Raw genomic sequence first — 21,189 nt, 5'->3', positions numbered from 1 at the left:
TAAGCAGCCAGCTCACCAGGCTACCAACTGATGGTGGAAACAACTGCAGAGAGAGAGAGAACTGGTATTCCCAACAAGCTGCCAGAGCTCTGCTTTAGCAGGTTACAAAGGGGAGATCCCACTACTGCATACAAACAATTAATCCATCTTTTGAGCTCACACTGTGGTTAGTTGGGGAAAAAAATTGAGATAAGATTGCAAGATACTGGCTTGTTATTTTATATTATAAATGTATTATTCATATTAGTCAGGAAGCATGTGAGATCTTGTCATTCAAACTGTGACCTCAAATTAACCTTTACAATTTATAACACAGATGTTAGAAAACTTACAACATTTTACAAATGAAAACTTGTTCAATGGTTTCCTTAAATTTTAAATATAAACTTTTTTTTAAAAGCACAAAGGAAAAAAATTAACAGGTTTGAGAAAAGTGCCACTGAAAGGCTCCATATGAAAGAAGAATAAAACCAAAGCATCTCCTTTTTACCTATCCCTCTTCCACCTATTTCACTTGTTCTATGGTATACTTTCACATGAAACAAAATTTAAACTAGAGAGAATACATTTTGAGATTGTCAAACTAGTATAGTCACAAACTCCCCCCCCAAACACATTCATACACTTTTTTTAATTTAAAATAGGCAGAGTTGGTAGCAATTCCTAATATTAAGGTTGCCCAACATTTCCCATTACAAGACCCTGTTTTCACTTGCTTATAACTTTGCCAAACTCACTGGGAAAGCGCATCCATCTGTTCTCCCTTCCCCCCTGCTCTGCATGCTGGTCCACAAAGGATGACATCCTACTACTGCTAGCAGTTACTACATTAGCTCAAGTAGCAGGTGGGTGAGTGTGTGTGTCTGTCTGTAGGTTCCAACCCTGCTAATGACCCATGTCAACATGGTGGAATTTGTTTTTTCCATTTACTTTTAAAAAAAAAAAAACTAGGAAAACACACACACACACACACACACACACACACACACACAGAGTTAAAAGAGCATTATTAAGGTAGCAAAGTCAAGCACTCAACAATAGGAAATGCCACAAGTTGCTGTACATCCTTAATTTGGCCCCCTTGTGCATGTGCATTATGTTACAGTCTTTAATTACCTGATCATATCCTGTTTTTTCCACAGGACCCCTGACGGACTGGCTGTGGGAATAAGTCCAGGCTGTGTGATAAAGGAAGCTGTTGTCTAAAAGTCCCCTACCTCATTTGTTGCAGAAACTGGAAGGTGTGTAGTAAATGAAGCAAGGGTTAAGGTAGTTGAATGCTTCTCTGGTGCACTGGATTCTATTCCTGCTTCTGCTGCAGAGTTCCTATGGGACGCTAGCCATGTCATGCAAGCCAAAAAAACTTCACACAGGTGGTCACTAATTGTGTGTTCTTCATTTTCTAGGGGTCTGACTTGAGACCCTGGGGTCTGATTTGCTGAAGTGCTAAGCTCTCACAGCTGTAATGGAAGCCAGTGGGGGCTGTGCTTTGAATATGTGAAGTGCTATATAATGCTAACTAAGTATTCTGAAAAGTCGATTTCAAGGTGTCTCAAATGGGGCATCCAAAATTAGTAGGTACTTGTGATCTCTCTGTGCTTCAGTTCCGCATCTATAAAATGGAGATAATACTAGTCCCTCACCTCACGGGGGAGTTGTGAAAAATACCTTCATTAATATTAGTGAAACAGATACTATAATGATAAGTGCCACAGAAAAGCCAATGAGGAAATTAATAATTCTATTCAAACCCTGCTCTGAATATAATGTGCAGTAAATAAGGCTTGGGGGCCAAACACTGAAAAATGAGACAACAAAATATTGAATACCTGCTCATTAAAGACTGCATAATGCGTATGCACAAGAGAGCTGAAATTCTGGTATTTCCTTGCTTCTGGGCACTAGACTTTGCAACCGGAATAATGTTTTTAACAGAGTTTCTGTTTGTAATATTATATATGTGCAGATATATTTGCATACACTTTATATTAAAAGCACACTCTACAATAACTTTGCATACATACATAACACAAGGTCACACACAGTTGTGCAATGCTTAAAGCTGTGATTGTCAAAGGGGGTTAGCTGCCCAAATCCTATTGCAATTCAATGGGAATGGGGGGCCTAATAGACTTATCCCTTTGAATATCTCAGGCTAAACGCTTATGCTAACCTAACCAACATAGAAAGTTTCTTATTGTAATTAGTTCTGAAAACAAGTAATTAGTCAAATGTTACTGCATTACAGGGCTTTTGGCAACGTGATTTTACAAGTATTAATTCCAAACCATATGAAAATATATAACAAAAATCAGTTTAGTAGATAAGGGTTGCATATATAAAGTAATTTAGAATGTAACAGAACTTCTAAGTTTGGATGTACAATACATCTAATGGAACATAAAAGGATCTGACAATTTATATATAGATTGAGTTATAACATTTTAGCCAGGTAAATATGGATTTTATTAATAAACTTAATCATAGAAGATTTAGAAGTCAAGAATCAGTGTGCATCTTAACTTCTTTATTATGTAAAAAATTTATTTATATTCTTATCACACTGAAAATCTACTTCTTAAAACCATCCCCAGAAATCCAACTTTCTGAAATTAATGTAAAAAGTGTCATAACTAAAAGAGTTATTTTTGCTTGATTCAACATATTTGGGTGCCATGGTAACGTAGTTTTATAAGAGACATACTTATAGACAGTCTGATAAAAATAAACAGCCATATTCTCCCTGTGCTGGCTGTACTGATATAACTGAGAAGTGGAAGGAATCCATTTATTTATTGACAGTTGAGAGTATTTTAAACATGTTAACTTTTCACAACACCATGTACAGGTTTGTGGTTTCTACCCTTATCCCCTTAACCCCAAACAAATGAGGGCTGAAAGTGGCTTAAATACATTTCAGGGCTAAGAAATGGTCCTTTTCCTGTAGTACACTACAAAGTCATTAAGCCATAGTTGCATATGAAAAATGCTAAAGACAAAGTGACAAATAATGCATTATATGGAGTTACATTCAGCTATTCAATTATAAACTACAGCAGTTCTATGTGAATCTTACCAAGGTCATCTTTAATTTGTCAGTAACGGATGAATTATAGTTTTGAATCTTCTCTTTAACTTCTTCTTTACTGAGATACGTGTGGGTTTCTCTCTCTTTCTGAACATCCTAGAACAAAACAAACATTGACAATCTTAGAAAATGCAGAAAAAAACAACAGTCCATTTACATTCTAGGCTATGAGCAAACAGTGCAATCCAATCATTACCTTATACAGGCTCCATATACAACAGTTATCCATATAGTAATACAAAGATCTAGCAAATGAGGTATGTCAAAAAAGCTGCTGTGCTGATCATAAACAGTTAAACTGGCACACCCAAAAACACGTGTCATTTTTTGCCAACTATTTTTGTTCAAATATTTATTATCAGTATGCAAAGCAGCTCAACTCATTTCATGATTAATTTTTTTCATTTCAATGCTATGTAATATTTTCCAATCAGTACAGTATTACATTTAAGGCATATGTAATTAAAAGAAATGATCTCTGCACAAAGCAGAAAAATATATAAGAAATCCAGTACCTGATAAATAAGTAAAATCAAGACTGTATAAGTATTGGAATATGGGCATCTCAGCATTCATCAACTTATAATAGTCTATCTTCCTGCTTATATGATACATCACAAGTACGCATCTAGGCATATATTGCTTCTCCAAATTCAAGGTTTTTGTTGTTTTTTTAAGAACCCCCTATCAGTTTTTCAACTGTTGTCTTTACAAGTGATATACTGATTTTACATGCCACTGTAAAACCAATCCTAAGCATTGGCTATTATCCAAAAAAGCATTTGTTCCCAATCCACATTACTGCAGCAAACCAGTGTTATAAATACACTCAGATTTCTATCACTTGCATGAACACCATATATAGTATGAAACTGATTCAGCTCTCAACTTTAATGATTTAAGACCTCTCTTAGGAGAAGAATACATTGGCTTGGAAACATCTGGGTACCTCTGAACACAGGAGTAGTCATGCACCACGTGCACAATGGTCAAGGGTCAGTATTTTAGACTACCCATCCAAATGGACCCTGGAGGAGTTTGGCCTAAGAAATGGATTTTCCTGACCTCAAAACCCACTCCTATAACATAATCTCTTTGAGACTTCCCAGCACAGCTGGCAGGCATTTCAATTTGCCAGAACTGAACCCTGTGACATCTCCTCCCTGGTCACTCGGTTACACACCTAAAAGTCGCAATATTACAACAAAAAAACTTCAAAAACAGACTCCAACAAGAGACTGCTGACTTGGAATTAATTTGCAAACTGGACACCATTAAATTAGGCTTGAATAAAGACTGGGAGTGGATGGGTCATCACACAAAGTAAAACTATTTCCCCATGTTTATTCCCTCCCCAACCCCCGTTCCTCACACCTTCTTGTCAACGGCTGCAAATGGACCATTTTGATTACCACTACAAAGTTTTTTTTCTTTCCTGCTGGTAATAGCTCACCTTAACTGATCACTCTCGTATGGTAACACCCATTGTTTCATGTTCTTTGTGTGTATGTTTGTATATATCTATATATAGATATAGATATAATCTTCCTACTGTATTTTCCACTGCATGCATCTGATGAAGTGGGCTGTAGCCCACGAAAGCTTATGCTCAAATAAATTTGTTAGTCTCTAAGGAGCCACAAGTACTCCTGTTCTTTTTGTGACAACACTGTATCTGATGCAGAGCTATACATTTTTGCTTGCCAGAAAGCCTATACAAAGCTGAGAGTTTTAGATTCTTTGATTTTTTACTATATACATGAACAAAGACACATGACTCCGCCATCCTCCCTACAGCTAAAAAAGATGTGGTCTGAGCAAAGGATTGGAAACAAAGAACTCCCAAACTCGAATCCTGGCTCAAATACAAACTTCCTTTGGGGTCTTCGATAAGACAATTTCTGCCTCAGTTTCACCATTTGTAAAATAAGGGTACCACCCACCTTAGATATGAACTTTACAGCTTTTATGATAAGAATGCTATTAGTTCCTTAATTACAGCATTTTTATCATGAAGTTACAATATTGTGGCACAGTGATCATCTCCACTACAAGCAGGACCAAACCACCTGGAAGTTTTCAGAATCAAGACCCCCCCCCGCCACTAGAGAAATTAAAAATATTTATCATCCTTTTATTTTTTCCCCTCCTGTAGCCTGTTCCTAGAGAGCAGTAAGTACAGTAATACTTAGCACTTGAATATAATGCTTTTTATTCCCTTACTACTTTAGGGACTTCTATAGTTTTGCGAAGTGTTCCCTTTGTGCTAAAAAAATAAAATAAAATAAAAAAACAGTAATTTTTTCTTTAAAATAAGAACAAATTTGTTGGAGCAATTTTAATGTTTAGAAATTATTAAATATAAAAGATTGTAGCGATATTACATGTGCAGCAAATAATAAGAATCTGAAAACACCAGCATCCTAAACATTATGTTTTTTGTTTTAAATTTTAAAAAAATGTTTGAGGCAACTACTGCACCCTCAATTTTCATCCCATTACAAAAGATATGTTATGAGTAGGGAACGGTGTATTCTGCAATTATTTGGCCACAGAATTTATGGAGCAAGCACCTGCCACAGAACTGTGCTCAAGAATCTAAACTTAAATTTTAAAAGTTTCTAGCCCTTATAGTTGTGAACATGTTCTTCCAAACTGGCACTGATTCAGACCCATATTCCTGAGGGGTAGACAGCCTGAAACATTAGCTTTGAGAGGTGTGAACTCCTCATTCATCTCAATAGTGGAAATTCTGAACGCTAATAATGCCATTTGAAAATCAAAATGTGTAATTATTTTACTGCTGATTGTTTAGCAGATACTTCTAGCTGATGTGTTTGCCCATTTTTGCTGCATGCAGTCATGGATGGGGAAGGAGGGAGTTGACCACTGTCAAGGATTGCTGCATCACCATCCACAACTACTGTCCAGAGGAGAAAACAACAGGGAACAGGAGGGAAAGAAAAGATTAATCCGCCCTTTCCCAGTGTCAAAAGCCTCAACCCATTTATCTGGTTCCAAAACCAGCTTCCTGTTTCCTTGGCAGGGCTACATAGATCATGGAGGGCATAATTTGGCCTGCAGAAATGCTATTAGTGGAGATAACGAAAAGAACCCAACCTGCCTTTATCAGCAAAGGGTAAGTCTGCAGGGCTGACAGCTGGGGAAAAAAAATATCTATCTGCAATCTGAGCAAATTTGGTATAGAAATCAATGAGACAATGAATAGGAAAGCCCATAAAGCCATTTTAGATAGTGTGTTTTATTTAGGGAAGAACAAGACTTTAATCACTATAATATTCATTGCTATTTTCATATGAAATTACTCACTCATATTTAATTCAGTAAGACCCTCTATTTTGAACATGCCTCAGAAATTCCAGTTTCTTTCACCAAAATGCCACAGAAAACCAGGGAGCCTTACCGCAGATTTTAGTCCAGCTTGCTGGAGAGTATGCAGGGCCTTTCTTAGGGAAAGGCATAAGATGCATTATTACATGGCAGTGAGAAACATAAAGCAATCATTGATTTTGCCACCATGTACATCTGAACTGTTAACGGAGCATCTAAACAGTATGCAGATTAACTCCAAACTGCAAATTATATACAAAAAAAGGGCTGTGGGGGAGAAAACAAGCAGCAAAGCAATAAGGATCTGAACTCTGAGGTCTCTATGGGCCTGATCCAACTCCTCTTAAATTCAGCAGAAAGACTCCCAATTTACTTCAATCAATGTTCTGCACCTTATGTTAGTTTCAGGTCAGTTAACAGTAAGGAAGGTGATGAAACTGTGGAAAATATTTTATTTTCAGCCAAAAAAAAAGTTATGCCTCCACTTCAAGTCCATTATCCCAGGAAACCCAAGTCTGGGAACTAGAAGCACAAAAAGCATTAGATTCAAATGATAACAAATTACATAACCAGAGCTCCAACACTGCAACTATTTGTGCACTGAGGGATGCACTTCAAACCAACAAAAAAATTCCTTCGCAAGCAATTTAACATCACAAATTGTCTAATCAGCAAAGGTTATACAACAATTACACGGCCTGAAGAGAGGGGGGAAATCCTGCCCAACTGCAACTGAGAGGCAACAAATGAAGAAATACCACATGAAAGTTGTAAGGAATGCTAGTGCAATCAAGTCTGCTGTCATCGAGGATCAGAGGGGTAGCCGTGTTAGTCTGGATCTGTAAAAGCAACAGAGTCCTGTGGCACCTTACAGACTAACAGACGTATTGGAGCATGAGCTTTCGTGGGTGAATACCCACTTCATCGGGCTCATGCTCCAATACGTCTGTTAGTCTGTAAGGTGCCACAGGACTCTTTGCTGCTGTCATCAAGGAGTCAGTCATTCTGATTAGGTATCTCCAGCTAAATGTTAACACATCTGTCAACTCTTGAATATCTGTGGCACCCATGGATTTTGATCTTTAGTTTAATTCAAACATCCAACACCCAAAATTTGCTGGCAAGATGCCATGTCATTTCTTCCCAATACCCACAGAGCCAAATCACCTGCAGTATGTAATTAATCTTTATCATGGTCTCTGATCCAAAGCTTGGCTAGACAAAGCAATAGTGGCAGAAGTAATCTTCTTTTGGCCAGTGTGCCCAGGCTAAAATCAAGGAAAAGAAGGATTTTGCGAGAACTGTTAAACATTTTCTTCAGCTTCCCACAATCCTCTCCTTGCCTCCTGTATTCTTTACCTCAGGGGTTCTCAACTGACCCATCTGTAAACCCTGATTGCCTGTCACAACCCAGAGACTTCCCGAGATGCCCCGAGACGTGATGCTGCTCCCCCCCACCCCCAGGCACTGCTCGGCTGCAGAGCGGGGGATATATCAGGGGCCAGTACTTACTGGAAAACATGACCACTACCCCTCTCCTGGCTCCTGTCCCATGGGGCTAGCTCGGCTTGGCTCCCTGCTCTGGGTACTACAACCTCTGGGGTCGCAATACTACTCACTGAAATTTGGCCCAGACGCTCCCCCACACACACACACCAAATCATCATAATAGAGCAGCAGCTAGGCCAAACCTGGAGCAGTGCTGTGACCCCATGCACCAGGTCACAATGCCCAGAGCAAGGAACTGAGTCCGGCCAGCCGCGCAACCCTTTGATGCAATTTTGGGTCACAACCCCCCAAGCTGAGAATCCTGCTTTACCTTACAGAAAGGGTCCTCTGCTAATTAAACTTTGATTCAGTACAAGTCCATTTTCAGTTACATCAGTACAATTCCACTGACTTATAAGGAAATAAATATCCACCACAGTTTGGAAACCTTGTATGCATCCAACATAGCATGTACAGTAAATTAACAATGGCAGCAATTAAGTACCATGCTGTTCACATGGATTATGGGGGTTGATCCAGAAGCCAGTAAACTCTTCTGTGCAATGACTATGTGGGTGATACTATGTAAAAACATTCTTTCTGAGACTGGGAGTGCTGGCAAGGAACTCATTCATCCTCTATTGCTTTAGCTACACTAACTGGAGGGGAAAACTATTGCAGATTAGGTGTTGCAGCTAAGCAGGTCTCACTCCATTTGTTCCTGCAACAGTTCTCGCTGGCCAGTGAGAGGACAGACCAGTTCAGTTAATCCCCAAATAGATAAGAGTACTACCCTCAACTGTTGCTTTGTCTGTGACCTGAGCACCTGTCCTGTAAATCCTGGCACAGCTCCTAGGAGCAGGTGCATTACAAGTGTACAAATAGTAGCAGATGCATACCTCACAATACATTTCACGTATTACACAGATACAACTGATATATATGCATATGATGCATTTAACCCAGCATACATCACTGAAACAGATTTATTTATGTTTTCATTTGCTAATGCAGATTTTGCAAATAGTTGCTTCAGTAGTTAGTTCCAGTGATTGCTTCCAATGGTCTGTCCTACTCACAGTATGTGTCATGAGCACAGAAGTGAAACACAACCACGTCAAGCCATCCTGGCAGAGGCCATAAGCTCTTCTTCACCCAGTGCTAGACAAGGCCACTATGCTGAGTGGGTTTAGTTTTACAGTATTTTTGTATAAATGTATTTTGACTAAAACACGGGAACTATACGAGGTGTGGCGTCATACTGTCACTAACTGCAAGCCAGAACACTGGAATGATGTTCTCATTAACAGCCGCAGGCCATGTCATCATCCTCCCAGTTCAACTGAGAAAATGTGTTTTGCTGCTCAGTGTTCTGGGCCTGTTTCCATTCCTGTGCCTCATATTTGTTGTTTTCTCCTCTTGATGACAATTATGAATAGTGATAAAAACAATATTCAGTGCAATTCTAGGGAGCCTATGTATAATTTCTTCAGATCCACAACACCAGCCTCTCAGTCCAGGGCCAAGCTGTTAATTTGCTATGAAATTCAAGAAATATTTTCAGTAGTCTATGAAATAAGCACACATCTCTGGTTCCCAGAATTTCCATTGAATTTGGTAACAAACCTTCAAACTAGGTATAAGAGCTCCTTTGAGTCTCAAATACAAGTTTCTAAGCAGTAGTAGCAGGCAGGAGAGGGTGGGACGTGTGTGCATTTGTTTCCATCAGGGAGAACAGCTGCGCTGTGATTAAGATACTGGAGAACTGGGTTCAGTTCCCAGCTCTCGCACAGACTTCCTGCATGACCTTTCACAAGTCACCACCTCTCCGTGCTTCAGTTCCCCCATCTACCAAACGGGGAAAATAACACTTCCTTTTTTTCACCCTCTGTCCTGCCTACTTAGATCGTAAGGTCTTCAGGGCCGGGACTGACACATACTACATGCACGTATAGTCCATAGTATAATAGGAGCCCAATCTCAGTTGGGACCTGTGATAAATGAAGGAGGGGAGCTCCCTTTTATGGGCACCCAGCCAGCCAATTAGCTATAAAGTCCCTCTTGGTGGCTGCTTGCTTTACCTGTTAAGAGTTAAAAAGTCCCCAGGTAAAGAAAAGGGAGTGGACACCTGACCAAAACAGCCAATGGGAAGGCTAAAACTTTTTAAAATGGGAAAAAATTGTCTCTCCGTTGTTCTCAATGGGCTGCAGTGACACGGAGCAGCAATGCTAGAGCCAGGAATGCTGTGTAAGGTTTGAACCAGGTATCTCGAAGGAATCATTGGGACCCGGAATGTTTAGATAGACACGATCAGGTTTATTTCTTTATTTTGGCTTGTGGATCACCTCTGTGCTAACCCCAGATGCTTTTGTTTGCTTGTAACCTTTAAGCTGAACCCCCACAAAAGCTATTTTGGGTGCTTAATTTTTGGAATTGCTCCTTTAAAATCTAGTAAAAGCCTAAGTTCCAGATGTATTTTCTTTCTTTTTGTTTTTAATAAAATTTACCTTTTTTAAGAACAGAATTGGATTTTTGGTGTCCTAAGAGGTTTGTGCATGTTGTTTGATTAGCTGGTGGCAACAGCTAATTTCCTTTGTTTTCTTTCTCAGCTCTTCCCCGGAGGGGGCTGGAATGGCTTGAGGGCACCCCACGGGGAGGAATTCCCAAGGTAGCTCCTTCCTGGGTTCAAAGGGGATTTTGCATTTGGGTGGTGGCAGCATTTACCAAGTCAAGGTCAGAGAAAAGCTCAAACCTTGGGAGTGTAATACAAGCCTGGAGTGGCCAGAATTGATTTTTTAAATCCTTGCGGGCCCCACTTCTGTACTTGAAGTGCCAGAGTGGGGATTCAGCCTTGACAGGGCCTCTAGATGCTAATGTGATACAAGTGCACATGAACAGTATTAACATCATGCAAATATCTGTTTAAGTGAGCTGCAGAACAAACTGTGATCCCAACTCCACCCCCACACACACACTACATCTGTGTCACATGAAGTCCAAGCTTTGGTCTTAGGTGAGCATCTTTTTGCTATACCCAAACAGCTAGACACACTAGGCCCTCACACTAAATTTGGGAAAAACCCAACAATTCAGGACTTGATCTAATGAGTTCTAGATCACATCCCAAACAGAATTCTACTTTTCTACTTGCATCCACAAGGGAAACCAACTTTTCCAGTGCAGCAGTGACCTTAAGCGATAGCTCTAGTATAGGAAAAGCAAGCTCCACTAAACAGAACACATCACAAAGGCTTGATAGAAGAAGGGAGACATAATGGAGGAAAATTGTACTTGAGCCAAAAAGGGAATAAAGTATTTTCTTAAGAAATTCAAAGAACCAAATAGCCTTGGGAGCTAAAGCCAACTTTTAAACAATGCCAGCACTCTACCCCCTCCTGTCCTCAGACCCACGCTCACCACAAACACAAAGCAACACTTGAGCCTGTCATATCATAAAGACTCCATGATCTTGGATTACGCTATAAATGGTGACTTTGAACACATGGTTCAAGACAGAGGGGTTAAAGTTTGACCTAAGAGTATGAAGTCCATCTACTCTTCCACACCAGAGACCAAGACATGTATAGCTGTGAAGAATACAATGAGAAATAAACAAACTAACTACATCACATCTCCATTAGAAAAGGGACCTAACTAGTACCCGGGTGAACCTGGAAAAGTCAGTGTTTGTTGGGGTCTTTTTTTCTGGGGCAGGGGAAGAGGAACGAGGGGGGGGGAACATATCCTGATTTCTTATGCACTGACCTCAATAAAGTGAGCTGCCAACTTAAATAAAATGAATGCACATTCTACTACCACCAAAGAGATGTATACAATTTAAAAATCACTGACTTGAATTACTTTTGAAGTAAACATGCTGTTTCCTCCATACACCGATGTTCCTGGGAAACAAAGGAACTCAACACCACCTTCCCCCTACCCAAGAAATGCCACCCTGTCCTCAGAAAATGCCCTCAGACTTCATTTGGCAACCCATCTGTGGATCATCAAGTGGAGAGACTGGCTGTATCTATCTGTTAACTGACAGATACTACCTCCAAACCAAACAGAGGCAGGAAGGAGGTAGAGGCAGAAGATACTAGAGGTGTTAGGCGAGGGGCTGTGAGGAAACCAGCTCCAAGCTTTGCTCCTGCCCAAGCCCATGATCTATTTATGATCCACAGAGGGCTCTTTCTGGAGTTGGGAAGGAGACATTTCTTGGGAAAGAGAAAGATAATAGGGTGGAGGTAACTGACTCTACCAACTGAGTTTTCTTTTTGCAGTCAGTGCTGCTTGTGGTCTGTGTCTCCTATTCCATTGCCCTAGAAATCGGAAGCAGTTTATGTAAACCCATCATTTTGCTGGGCAGAGATGCCTCCTCTTATGCTGAATAGTAGTTTTAGAAGACAGAATGATTTCAAAAGCATTCTACACAACAGCCTGTTAACACTGAAACGCTTCAGGTGTGTCTGTGCTGTGTGGCCACTATGAAAGGGTTCTGAAAAAAGGCAAGAGACTCACATCATTAAATACTCAAATACAGGACTTTGTGGGATTATATTGCTAATCAGAGGTGTAACTTTTTTTTTTGGCAGAAATGCTTTAAAAAATGTACAGACATTCTAGAGAGAGTATTTGTTACTTTACATTATTTAAAAAGAGAAAAACACCAGTTTGTGTGTTTACCAACATACTGTCAAAGCCCTGTCATAGGGAAAACTAAGGGCAGGTCTTCACTACCTGCTGGATCGGTGGGTAGTGATCAATCTATCGGGCGTCGATTTATCATGTCTAGTGTAGACGCAATAAAATCAAGCCCCGATCGTGCTCCCCATCGACTCCGGGACTCCAGCTCGCGAGAGACGGAAGAGGAGTCGATGGGGGAGTGGCAGTGGTCGACTGGCCAGGTAAGTTGACCTAAGATACGCCAACTTCAACTATGCGTCAACCCCCCTCCCTCACCAGTGTAGACCAGGGCTAAGACATAACCTGAACTGTGACAACCTGCTGGCAGAACTCCAGAACCTATGTTTAAATTAGCTATTTTAAGAAGCACAGAATCAAGCCAAAAATCCTTACAGTTTACTTCTTTAAATATTCCTCTCCACAAACCAGAGGCAATATAAATACAGTATTCATTTCACTGTATGAGTGTATTTGTTAGAGAGATTAATTATATTTGCTAGTGACTTAAAGCAGCAGCTCAAGTTTCATTTAAGTTTATCATGACCTCACTCTGAAAACCCCTTAGCACAAATTCTGTCAGACCCTATATGGCTGTACTTCAAAACTGGGTTGCATGCCAATTGTTAAACAGCAATCATTTGTTTAGAGTCCAAAACTAAACTGTATGAAGAATAGCATTTGAAGCTGTGGCCCTAGATTTTCTATCAAAAGGCACAGCAGGTTACAAGCCATTCTGACACCATTTTTAAAATAATACATTGTATAGTTTTTGAATTAACATTTCACAACTGTTTAGGTCTTGCACAGATTTTAATCAAACTAGATTTATGAACCAGCAAGAACAGAAAATAATCAGCCACTATCAAATACCCTGCATAGGAAAAGTGTAAGTTAGACACTTGGCTATCCAAATACAAGTGGCTTAATGTAGTGAAATGGATTAGCACCCTCTCCTGACCCTACTCAAAGGGTCTGGATTTTAACTGATAAGGTTATATGGTGTAACAGTACTTAACAAACAAGCTTATATGAGATACAGTGTAAAGCTAATCACTGGATCTTGGAAAGAAGGTTAAGCACTGCCAAAATTGAACTATTCAGTTACTAACAGCACTAAAATAATGTCAGGGGCTCAGTTAATAACCATAAGCATAGCAGATTCAGAGGGAAAACTAAAAATCCAGCCCAACACTCAGTCTAAAACTCCCAAGGGGGGAAGGAGCCACTGGCTGAGCTGGAGTTTTACAATTTGCACCAACAGAGAATTAGGATGAGACCAAATTCCATTTCACTTGTAATCAAACCCAGAATCTGAACCCAGGTTGGAGTAGCTGAAAGATTAACTCATTAATTCTTTATTCCACCTGTCTACAAGGAGCCAAGTTAAAAAGAGTTCCCTACACCTTGGCTCTAACACTAGCTTTGGTATTAGAACTGGGGAAAGTTAGAATGTAGACAAGGCTCTGCCTGACAAAACTTTTTTTTTAAGTTACTGTTTTGATTAGACTTGTTTTAAAACAACAAATTTAAAATCACACAGTGAAAATGTTTCTAGTCTCTGGAGCCTTGTCTAACACTACAACTCCCATAAAATGTTATTAGACTCAGTAGGTAGTTAGTTTCCCCAGTGCAAGCAGGCCATAGCTTTAATAGAAAACAGTAGCAATTAAAAAAGACAGTCCTCTGAAGCAATTACAGTCCACTAGGTAAATTCCTCATGGGGGAAGTGTTCGCTCTTGGAATGCTTTTGAGAAGTTATGGGATCTCTTTTGTTCAATGTGTGTGCAACTCCTGTAGACCACATTCATGTGCTGAACATTTTTATGAAGTCATTGCGACGTTTCACTCCATATTCTTTCTGAAAATATGCTTATGATATGAATATGATATAACAGATATACTTTATGCAAGATGGGTCTTGTAAGATATCATTGGAAAGGTTACAAGGAGTCCTGTGGCACCTTATAGACTAACAGATGTATTAGAGCATAAGCTTTCGTGGGTGAATACCCACTTCGTCAGACGCATGTGGTGGAAATTTCCAGAGGCAGGTATAAATATTCAGGCAAGAATCAGTCTAGAGATAATGAGGTTAGTTCAATCAGGGAGGATGAGGCCCTCTTCTAGCAGTTGAGGTGTGAAAACCAAGGGAGGAGAAACTGCTTTTGTAGTTGGCTAGCCATTCACAGTCTTTGTTTAATCCTGAGCTGATGGTGTCAAATTTGCAGATGAACTGAAGCTCAGCAGTTTCTCTTTGGAGTCTGGTCCTGAAGTTGTTTTGCTGCAGGATGGCGACCTTTAAATCTCCTATTGTGTGTCCAGGGAGACTGAAGTGTTCTCCTACAGGTTTTTGTATATTGCCATTCCTAATATCTGACTTGTGTCCATTATCCTTTTACATAAGGATTGTCCAGTTTGGCCGATGTACATAGCAGAGGGGCATTGCTGGCACATGGTGGCGTATATTACATTGGTGGACGTGCAAGTGAATGAACCGGTGATGTTGTGGCTGATCTGGTTAGGTCTTTTTACAGATCCAGACTAACACAGCTACCCCTCTGATATTGGAAAGATTATAATTTACTGAATATGATTATCCAATTTGTATGCTTGTATCATTTCTGTATCTCAAGTTAAGAATATTGACTTTGTAACTGTATTTCAATTATGCTACTTTGGGGTGATGCCCACTGCTAACACTTCAGGTACAACAACAGAAAAGCCAGACAGGGCTGATGACCCATCAGTGAGGACAATGGACTGTGAAAAGGCTTGGCCTTCCTGTGGATGCTCCATACTGCCACTGACTCATGGACGCTTGACACTATAGAGTCAGATGGTCTTGTCACCTGATACTAAACATTACCTGAGACTTCTTGTAACTTTCCACTGGAAGGGAAGGGGAGTTAAGTCTGGGAAACAAAGGATTCACACCTTATGTAAATCCTATTTAAGGATGGAGAGGAAGCCAAAAGGGACGACTCCTCTCCATGGCTAGGGTGCCCAAGAGAAATGACTGCTAAAGCCAGCTGAAGGGAGGGGGAGTCCAGACTGAGACAAGGGTCCAGTCTGAAAAGAAATATAACAGGAACTCTGAACCACAGAAACTTTGTAACCTACCTAAAATAACATTTAGGGTAAGAAATTACATTTTGTAACCTGTTTCTTAAGTATGCTGAGCTTAGCTTGTGTATTTAGTTTTATTTGGTCAGTAATCTGCTTTGTTCTGTCTGTTACCTCTTATATTCACTTAAAATTCACTTGTTGTAGTTAATAAACTTACTGCTTGTTTATAATGTAACCCAGTTTATGTAATTTCTAATGGGGGGAAGCAAGACGTTGTGCACATCTCCCTCCACATTGAGCTTTGGGATTGTACCCCTTAAAGGGAGTGGGCACCAGAGTGTTGGGGTGAGCTCCTAAGGCTGAATCCTTCCAGAGCAGATGGGTCTCTGTCTCTCTGTGCTGGTGGTTGTGGCCCTGCCTGTGTGCTTGGCTGGAAGAGGCTGGGGAGCCTAACCCAGCAAGGCCAGGTAAAGGGGACCCAGGCTGGCAGAACAGAATGACTCTGTGGCACCCCAGCACATCAGGTGACAACCAAGGGCCCCAAACCCGTCACAGTCATAACTTAAAGAAAAATGCCCCCATTCTTTTTGAACAAGTGCAGCCAGCTATCTTTTTTTTTTTTTAAATAAAGTCTCATTTTTATTTTGCTTTTTTCTTTTATAAAGGACAAGCAGTTTACATTATAAAATAATCACTCCTATAACATTAAACAATTTATTTTTACAATGATGACCTCCTTAAAAAAGTATACCTGTCTCTGTCCCCCCAAAACACAAAAATTTTCCTTCATATTTTTAATCTGACCACAGCAGACAGGCATGGTATAAGTTTACAGTCAACTTACATACCTTCTGAGATGTCTTTTTAAGGCAGTAAAGTTAAGAACTAATCTGAACTTCAAGCTCCCTTCCTTTCTGAAGTTTTTTTTCTTTTGCAGCTATTTTTCATTAGAATAACTGTCTTTTTCAGAAAACAGAGTCTTCACAAAGTGCTTTTACAGCAATGCTAACTGTCTCAATAGGCCCTGTAAAATAACTGATCTACTGAACAGCTACAGAAAAGCTTTAAAACGTTGGATCCCGCAATGGCCAGTCTCTTCAAAACAAGCACCCAAGTCAAAAGCTTGATGCAGAAGAAACAAAAGAGAAGCCTTTGCAGTTGAGACTGTGTCTAGGACTTACATTTGTTTTTATGTTAGGTAATTCAAAGCACTTTACCCCACTATTAGCTCAATGTTAGCAGTGTACTGACTGTGTAAGAAAGCAATATAAATTCTTCATTCACTCTCTCATTAATAGTCTTAGACATCAGAACTTGTTTTATCAAGAAGACTGATATTTGTGCAATTATCAATATTGGAAAATTGACAAGAAGACCATAGGATCATTACCTTCACCTAGATAGCCCAAGATGAGCAGAAGAAAATTCAGTTTAATATTTCATGGCTCCGAAACATTGCAGACTTTTGCCCCAAGTACTGCATTTTTCTCCTCAATGAAGGAAGGCCAAGAGACTGCTGCTAAAATTGCAGAGGGTGAAAAGAGTAGCTTACTCACAACCTGATTCAGTGGCTAGAGTCCAAAAGCAATTTATTCTGCTGTGCTGGAGAAAGGCCACCAGGAAACAAAAAATTAGTTGCTTTGTTCTTAAGCCGGCACATGGAAGAATGTGTTGATTTTATAACAAAGTTCAAAAAAGTTATTCTCTCTTCATTCCAAACAGCAATTTCCCCATTCCTATGCACAGGAAACTAAAGTCACAAGGAAGTGTTGCTGCTACTCCACCTTTCCTTAAACCCAACTTATGTTTAAGGTAATTCAATTATGACGCTCATCAAGACATGAGAAACCCATAATGGCTCATACAGTGTGTGTGTGAAGAGAAGCGAGTCTATGCAAAATGCAAACTTTCTCACATTCTGAAAGTGACTAGAACTAACGACCAGTATTAAAGAGGTAAGGCAGTCCAATCTAGAATCAGATTCTAGCCTAGCCTATTGATAGGCAATCACAGAAGTTATAATACATATGACAACATAAACTACTAAAGGCTGTGTAGGCTTAGTGGCTGTGACTAGCACGGGAATGACCCAACAGTAATAGCACCTTTAAAAATCTTAAAGGCTGAAAATTAACAAAAAAGCAGAACCAGAGTCAATTACTTTTAAAAGCATCACAAATACTGTCTGACACTTTACTTTCTGCTATTGTCAGATATCATAAAATCTATCCCAGTGTGAAGCAATTTCACTGAAGAAGCATTTTGATATTTAGCCAACATCCTTAGAGAGAGAAGGAATGTGCTTGATACAAATAGCTACCTAATTTCAATACAGGAGCAATTATTTTACAGACAATAAAACTGCATGGGTGCACATATGCACCCCAGTCTAACGCCTAATTGAAAACATTATGTTGACTTATTTAAAAACATGGTAACTTCCTGAAAAAAAATCCCCTCAATGCTATATGAAGTCCTGCGTAAAATAAAAACAAAAACCCACACAACCCACAACTACCATCAAGATTTACAGAAAATAGAAGAAAATGGAGCCACTTTAAAGAGCTAGAGAGAAGATGGAAAAGTTCAGATTTCTAAACCACCGAACTCCTATAATTCAAGTTGTGTGTTTGGTTTTGTGCACAAAACATTATGACTGGTCTATCTACAGGATTGGATTTTATTTACATGTAATGTTCTTGGTGGAAGAAGAGGAGGTTACTCACCTGTAACTGGAGGTTCTCCAAGATGAGTGGTCCCTATCTGTATTCCACATGTGGGTGCGCATGCGCACCTTGTGCCTGAGTCCGGAGGTGTTTCCAAGCAGTATCTGTTGACCTGCACATGTGTAATGCATCTCCTCATGCTCCTGGCCGAGGATATAAGGGGCAGTGTGGGTTGACACCACTCCAGTTTCCCCTCTTACCACTGCAGAATAGAGTCTGAAGCAGCGAGGAAGGAAGGTGGGTAGTGGAACACAGAGAAGGACCATACATCTCCAAGAACCTCAAGTTACAGGTGAGTTGCCTCCTCTTCTTCGAGTGATGGTCCCTATGTGTATTCCACAGGTGGGTGGACCTACGAGTCATAATCAGTGAAGAGGTGGGTGCGAGGATGCTAATGACATAGCCATCTAATACAGCATGGCCCACGTCCATGTTCACTGCTGCCGTGTGTGTTATGGTGTAGTACACTATAAACGCGTGGATAGAGCGCCACATCGCAGCCTTGCAGATGTCCTGCCATGGGACATCAGCTAGAGAGGCTGAGGAGGCAGCTTGCACTTTTGTAAAAGGTGCTGTCATACCCCCGGGAGAGGGTAGGTTGGAGCGTTTATGCCAGCATGCACCCTGAGACCCATTTAGAGATCCTTGGGGAACAGATGGCTTTTCCCTTTGATCTCTCTGCAATGGTGATGAAGAGTCTTGGAGACCTCCTAAAGGGTCTAGTCCTGTACAAGTAGAACATCAGGGCACAGTGAATGTTGAGAGAGTATAGGGCTCTGTCAGTAGGGGAGGCATGTGGCTTCAGATGGAACACAGTAAGTGGATGGATGGATTGAGTTGAAATTCGGACACCACCTTAGGAAGGAATTTGGGGGGTAGTCTTAAGGAATCCTTGTCCTTGTGAAATACCATGTAAGGAGGGTCTGTCATCATGGCAGAGAGCTCACTGACTCATCTGGCCAAGGTGACAGCAACCAGGAATGGCACTTCCACAGAGAAGTGGGTCTAGATAATACTTAGTCCTGCCTTGAGTGCAGATGACTGGACTAGATGACCTCTCGAGGTCCCTTCCAGTTCTATGATTCTATGGAGCATGTTGTCATGAGTTCGAAGGGTGGTCTCGTGAGGGCGGAGACAATGAGGTTAAAGTTCCATGGAGGTGTTGGCTTCACAACCAGTGGAAAAAAGTGTTGAGCAGGCCTTTCATGAAGCTCAGTGATTGGGTTTGTAAAAACAGAGGTGCCCTCCACCGGTGGGAAGGAAGACACTAAGTGCTGCCAAGTGTACCCGGATAGAGTTGAGAGCTAAGCCCGATGTATTGAGAGCAAGGAGGTAGTCCAGGACAAGTGAGATGCTCACTGTGTCCACAGAGTGGGGGTGGGAGACCTGTTCTAGGAAGTGCTGCCAATTAGTGCGATAGCACATTCTGGGGACTCTTTCCTGCCCTGTCTGAGGATTTGCCGATCCAGGGTGGAGTATGCATGGTCTAGGATCCATACCATGTTTATTATAGTTTCTGTTTCATTATTCAGCATGAAATTACATTACAGTTATAAAGATAAAAATCTCAGGTCTGTTCACAATAAGGAGGGCTAGTTTTGGTTTAAAACAAATAGCTGCTCTTAGAACAGTGGTTCTCAAACATTTGTATTGGTGACCCCTTTCATACAGCAAACCTATGAGTGCGACCCCCCTTATAAACTAAAAAAAACATTTTTTATATTTAACACTATTATAAATGCTGGAGACAAAGCAGGGTTTAGGGTGGAAGCTGACAGCTTGCGACCCCCCTGTAATAACCTTGCGACCTTCTCAAGGGTCATGACCCCCAGTTTGAGAACCCGTCTTAGAAGGTGGCAGAAATCTGGCCTTCACTTATGTTTAGTCCCCTTGAAACCAACAGAAATATTCATGTGGTAAAGGGACTACTCAACATGAGTGAAGGAGGCAGAATCTGGCCCACAGTCAGGTACAGAAAAAGGGCATAGCTTTTAGCCAAGAGAATGTACTAATACCACAGATGTGCAGAAATAGTGGGATTTAAAGGAGTTCCTCACTAGTCACATGTTTTCTAATCAAATGTATGTTATGATGTGAAGCTGGGAACAAACCAGCTGCAGCTGGCTGTGGTATCTAATTATTTTCAGAAGCACAAGGTTAGTCTAACCAAGCTAATTACACAAAGTAAGTCATTTTAAAAAGAAATAGTGCTGTAGGTAATATATTTTTAAGATGCAAACTCTGCCAGTTTTTACTTTAGTAAAATATTATATACATCTCTCACTCTCAAGCTATTAAGTTTTGCTAACAACAAGTCACTAATTATATTTTACATTTACAGGATAATTAACAAGTCTACAGGCAAACAAACAGTACTTTTCTAGCCAAGCATACATACTACAGCATCAGCCAAACTAGAAAATATCACAGTACTACCAAACTGCAGCAAGATTCATAATATCCAGTCAAAACATATTAGTCAAAAAGGGCCACATCTTGAGATTAATGGCAACATAATGAGAAGATAAAGTAAGACTAATTTTTTCTTAAGTAGCTTCATATTATTTGCCTACCAGTTCTATTAGAAATTAAGTGCAGCAGCTATTTTTCCCACTACAGATGCAATCTTGTTAAGATAATGAACTAACCCACACTCACCCACAACTGGATAATAATACTGTCACTTTTCTAATGAGGGAATTTGGGGATGATTAGTAATCACTTCTTTCCCAGTGATGTCCACTCAAACTATCTGTATTTGATTTCATTTTAGAAGTCTACTTG

At 40.2% G+C, this 21,189-nt stretch overlaps 1 protein-coding gene across 3 annotated transcripts in view; it reads right to left on the bottom strand.

Annotated features, from left to right (window-relative positions):
- Positions 1–21,189, bottom strand: part of RASSF3 (Ras association domain family member 3) — a 69,025-nt gene that overhangs the window by 6,632 nt on the left and 41,204 nt on the right. Inside the window, exons 1-2 of one of the 3 annotated variants that reach the window (XM_045033156.1) lie at positions 3,604–3,804; positions 3,077–3,184 (exon numbers count right to left, since the gene is read on the bottom strand). In XM_045033156.1, coding sequence (XP_044889091.1) covers positions 3,077–3,184; positions 3,604–3,660 — 165 coding nt within the window. In that variant the 5' untranslated portion in view covers positions 3,661–3,804. Of the gene's footprint in view, positions 1–3,076; positions 3,185–3,284; positions 3,494–3,603; positions 3,805–21,189 lie in introns of those variants that run through there. The other 2 variants (XM_045033161.1, XM_045033168.1) reach the window with 2 other exon arrangements.

The sequence above is a fragment of the Mauremys mutica genome, chromosome 1 (assembly GCF_020497125.1).
Source record: "Mauremys mutica isolate MM-2020 ecotype Southern chromosome 1, ASM2049712v1, whole genome shotgun sequence".
Taxonomy (NCBI): domain Eukaryota; kingdom Metazoa; phylum Chordata; order Testudines; family Geoemydidae; genus Mauremys; species Mauremys mutica.
Note: the sequence above shows the minus strand (reverse complement) of the source record. Positions and strands in the feature narration are given on the sequence as shown.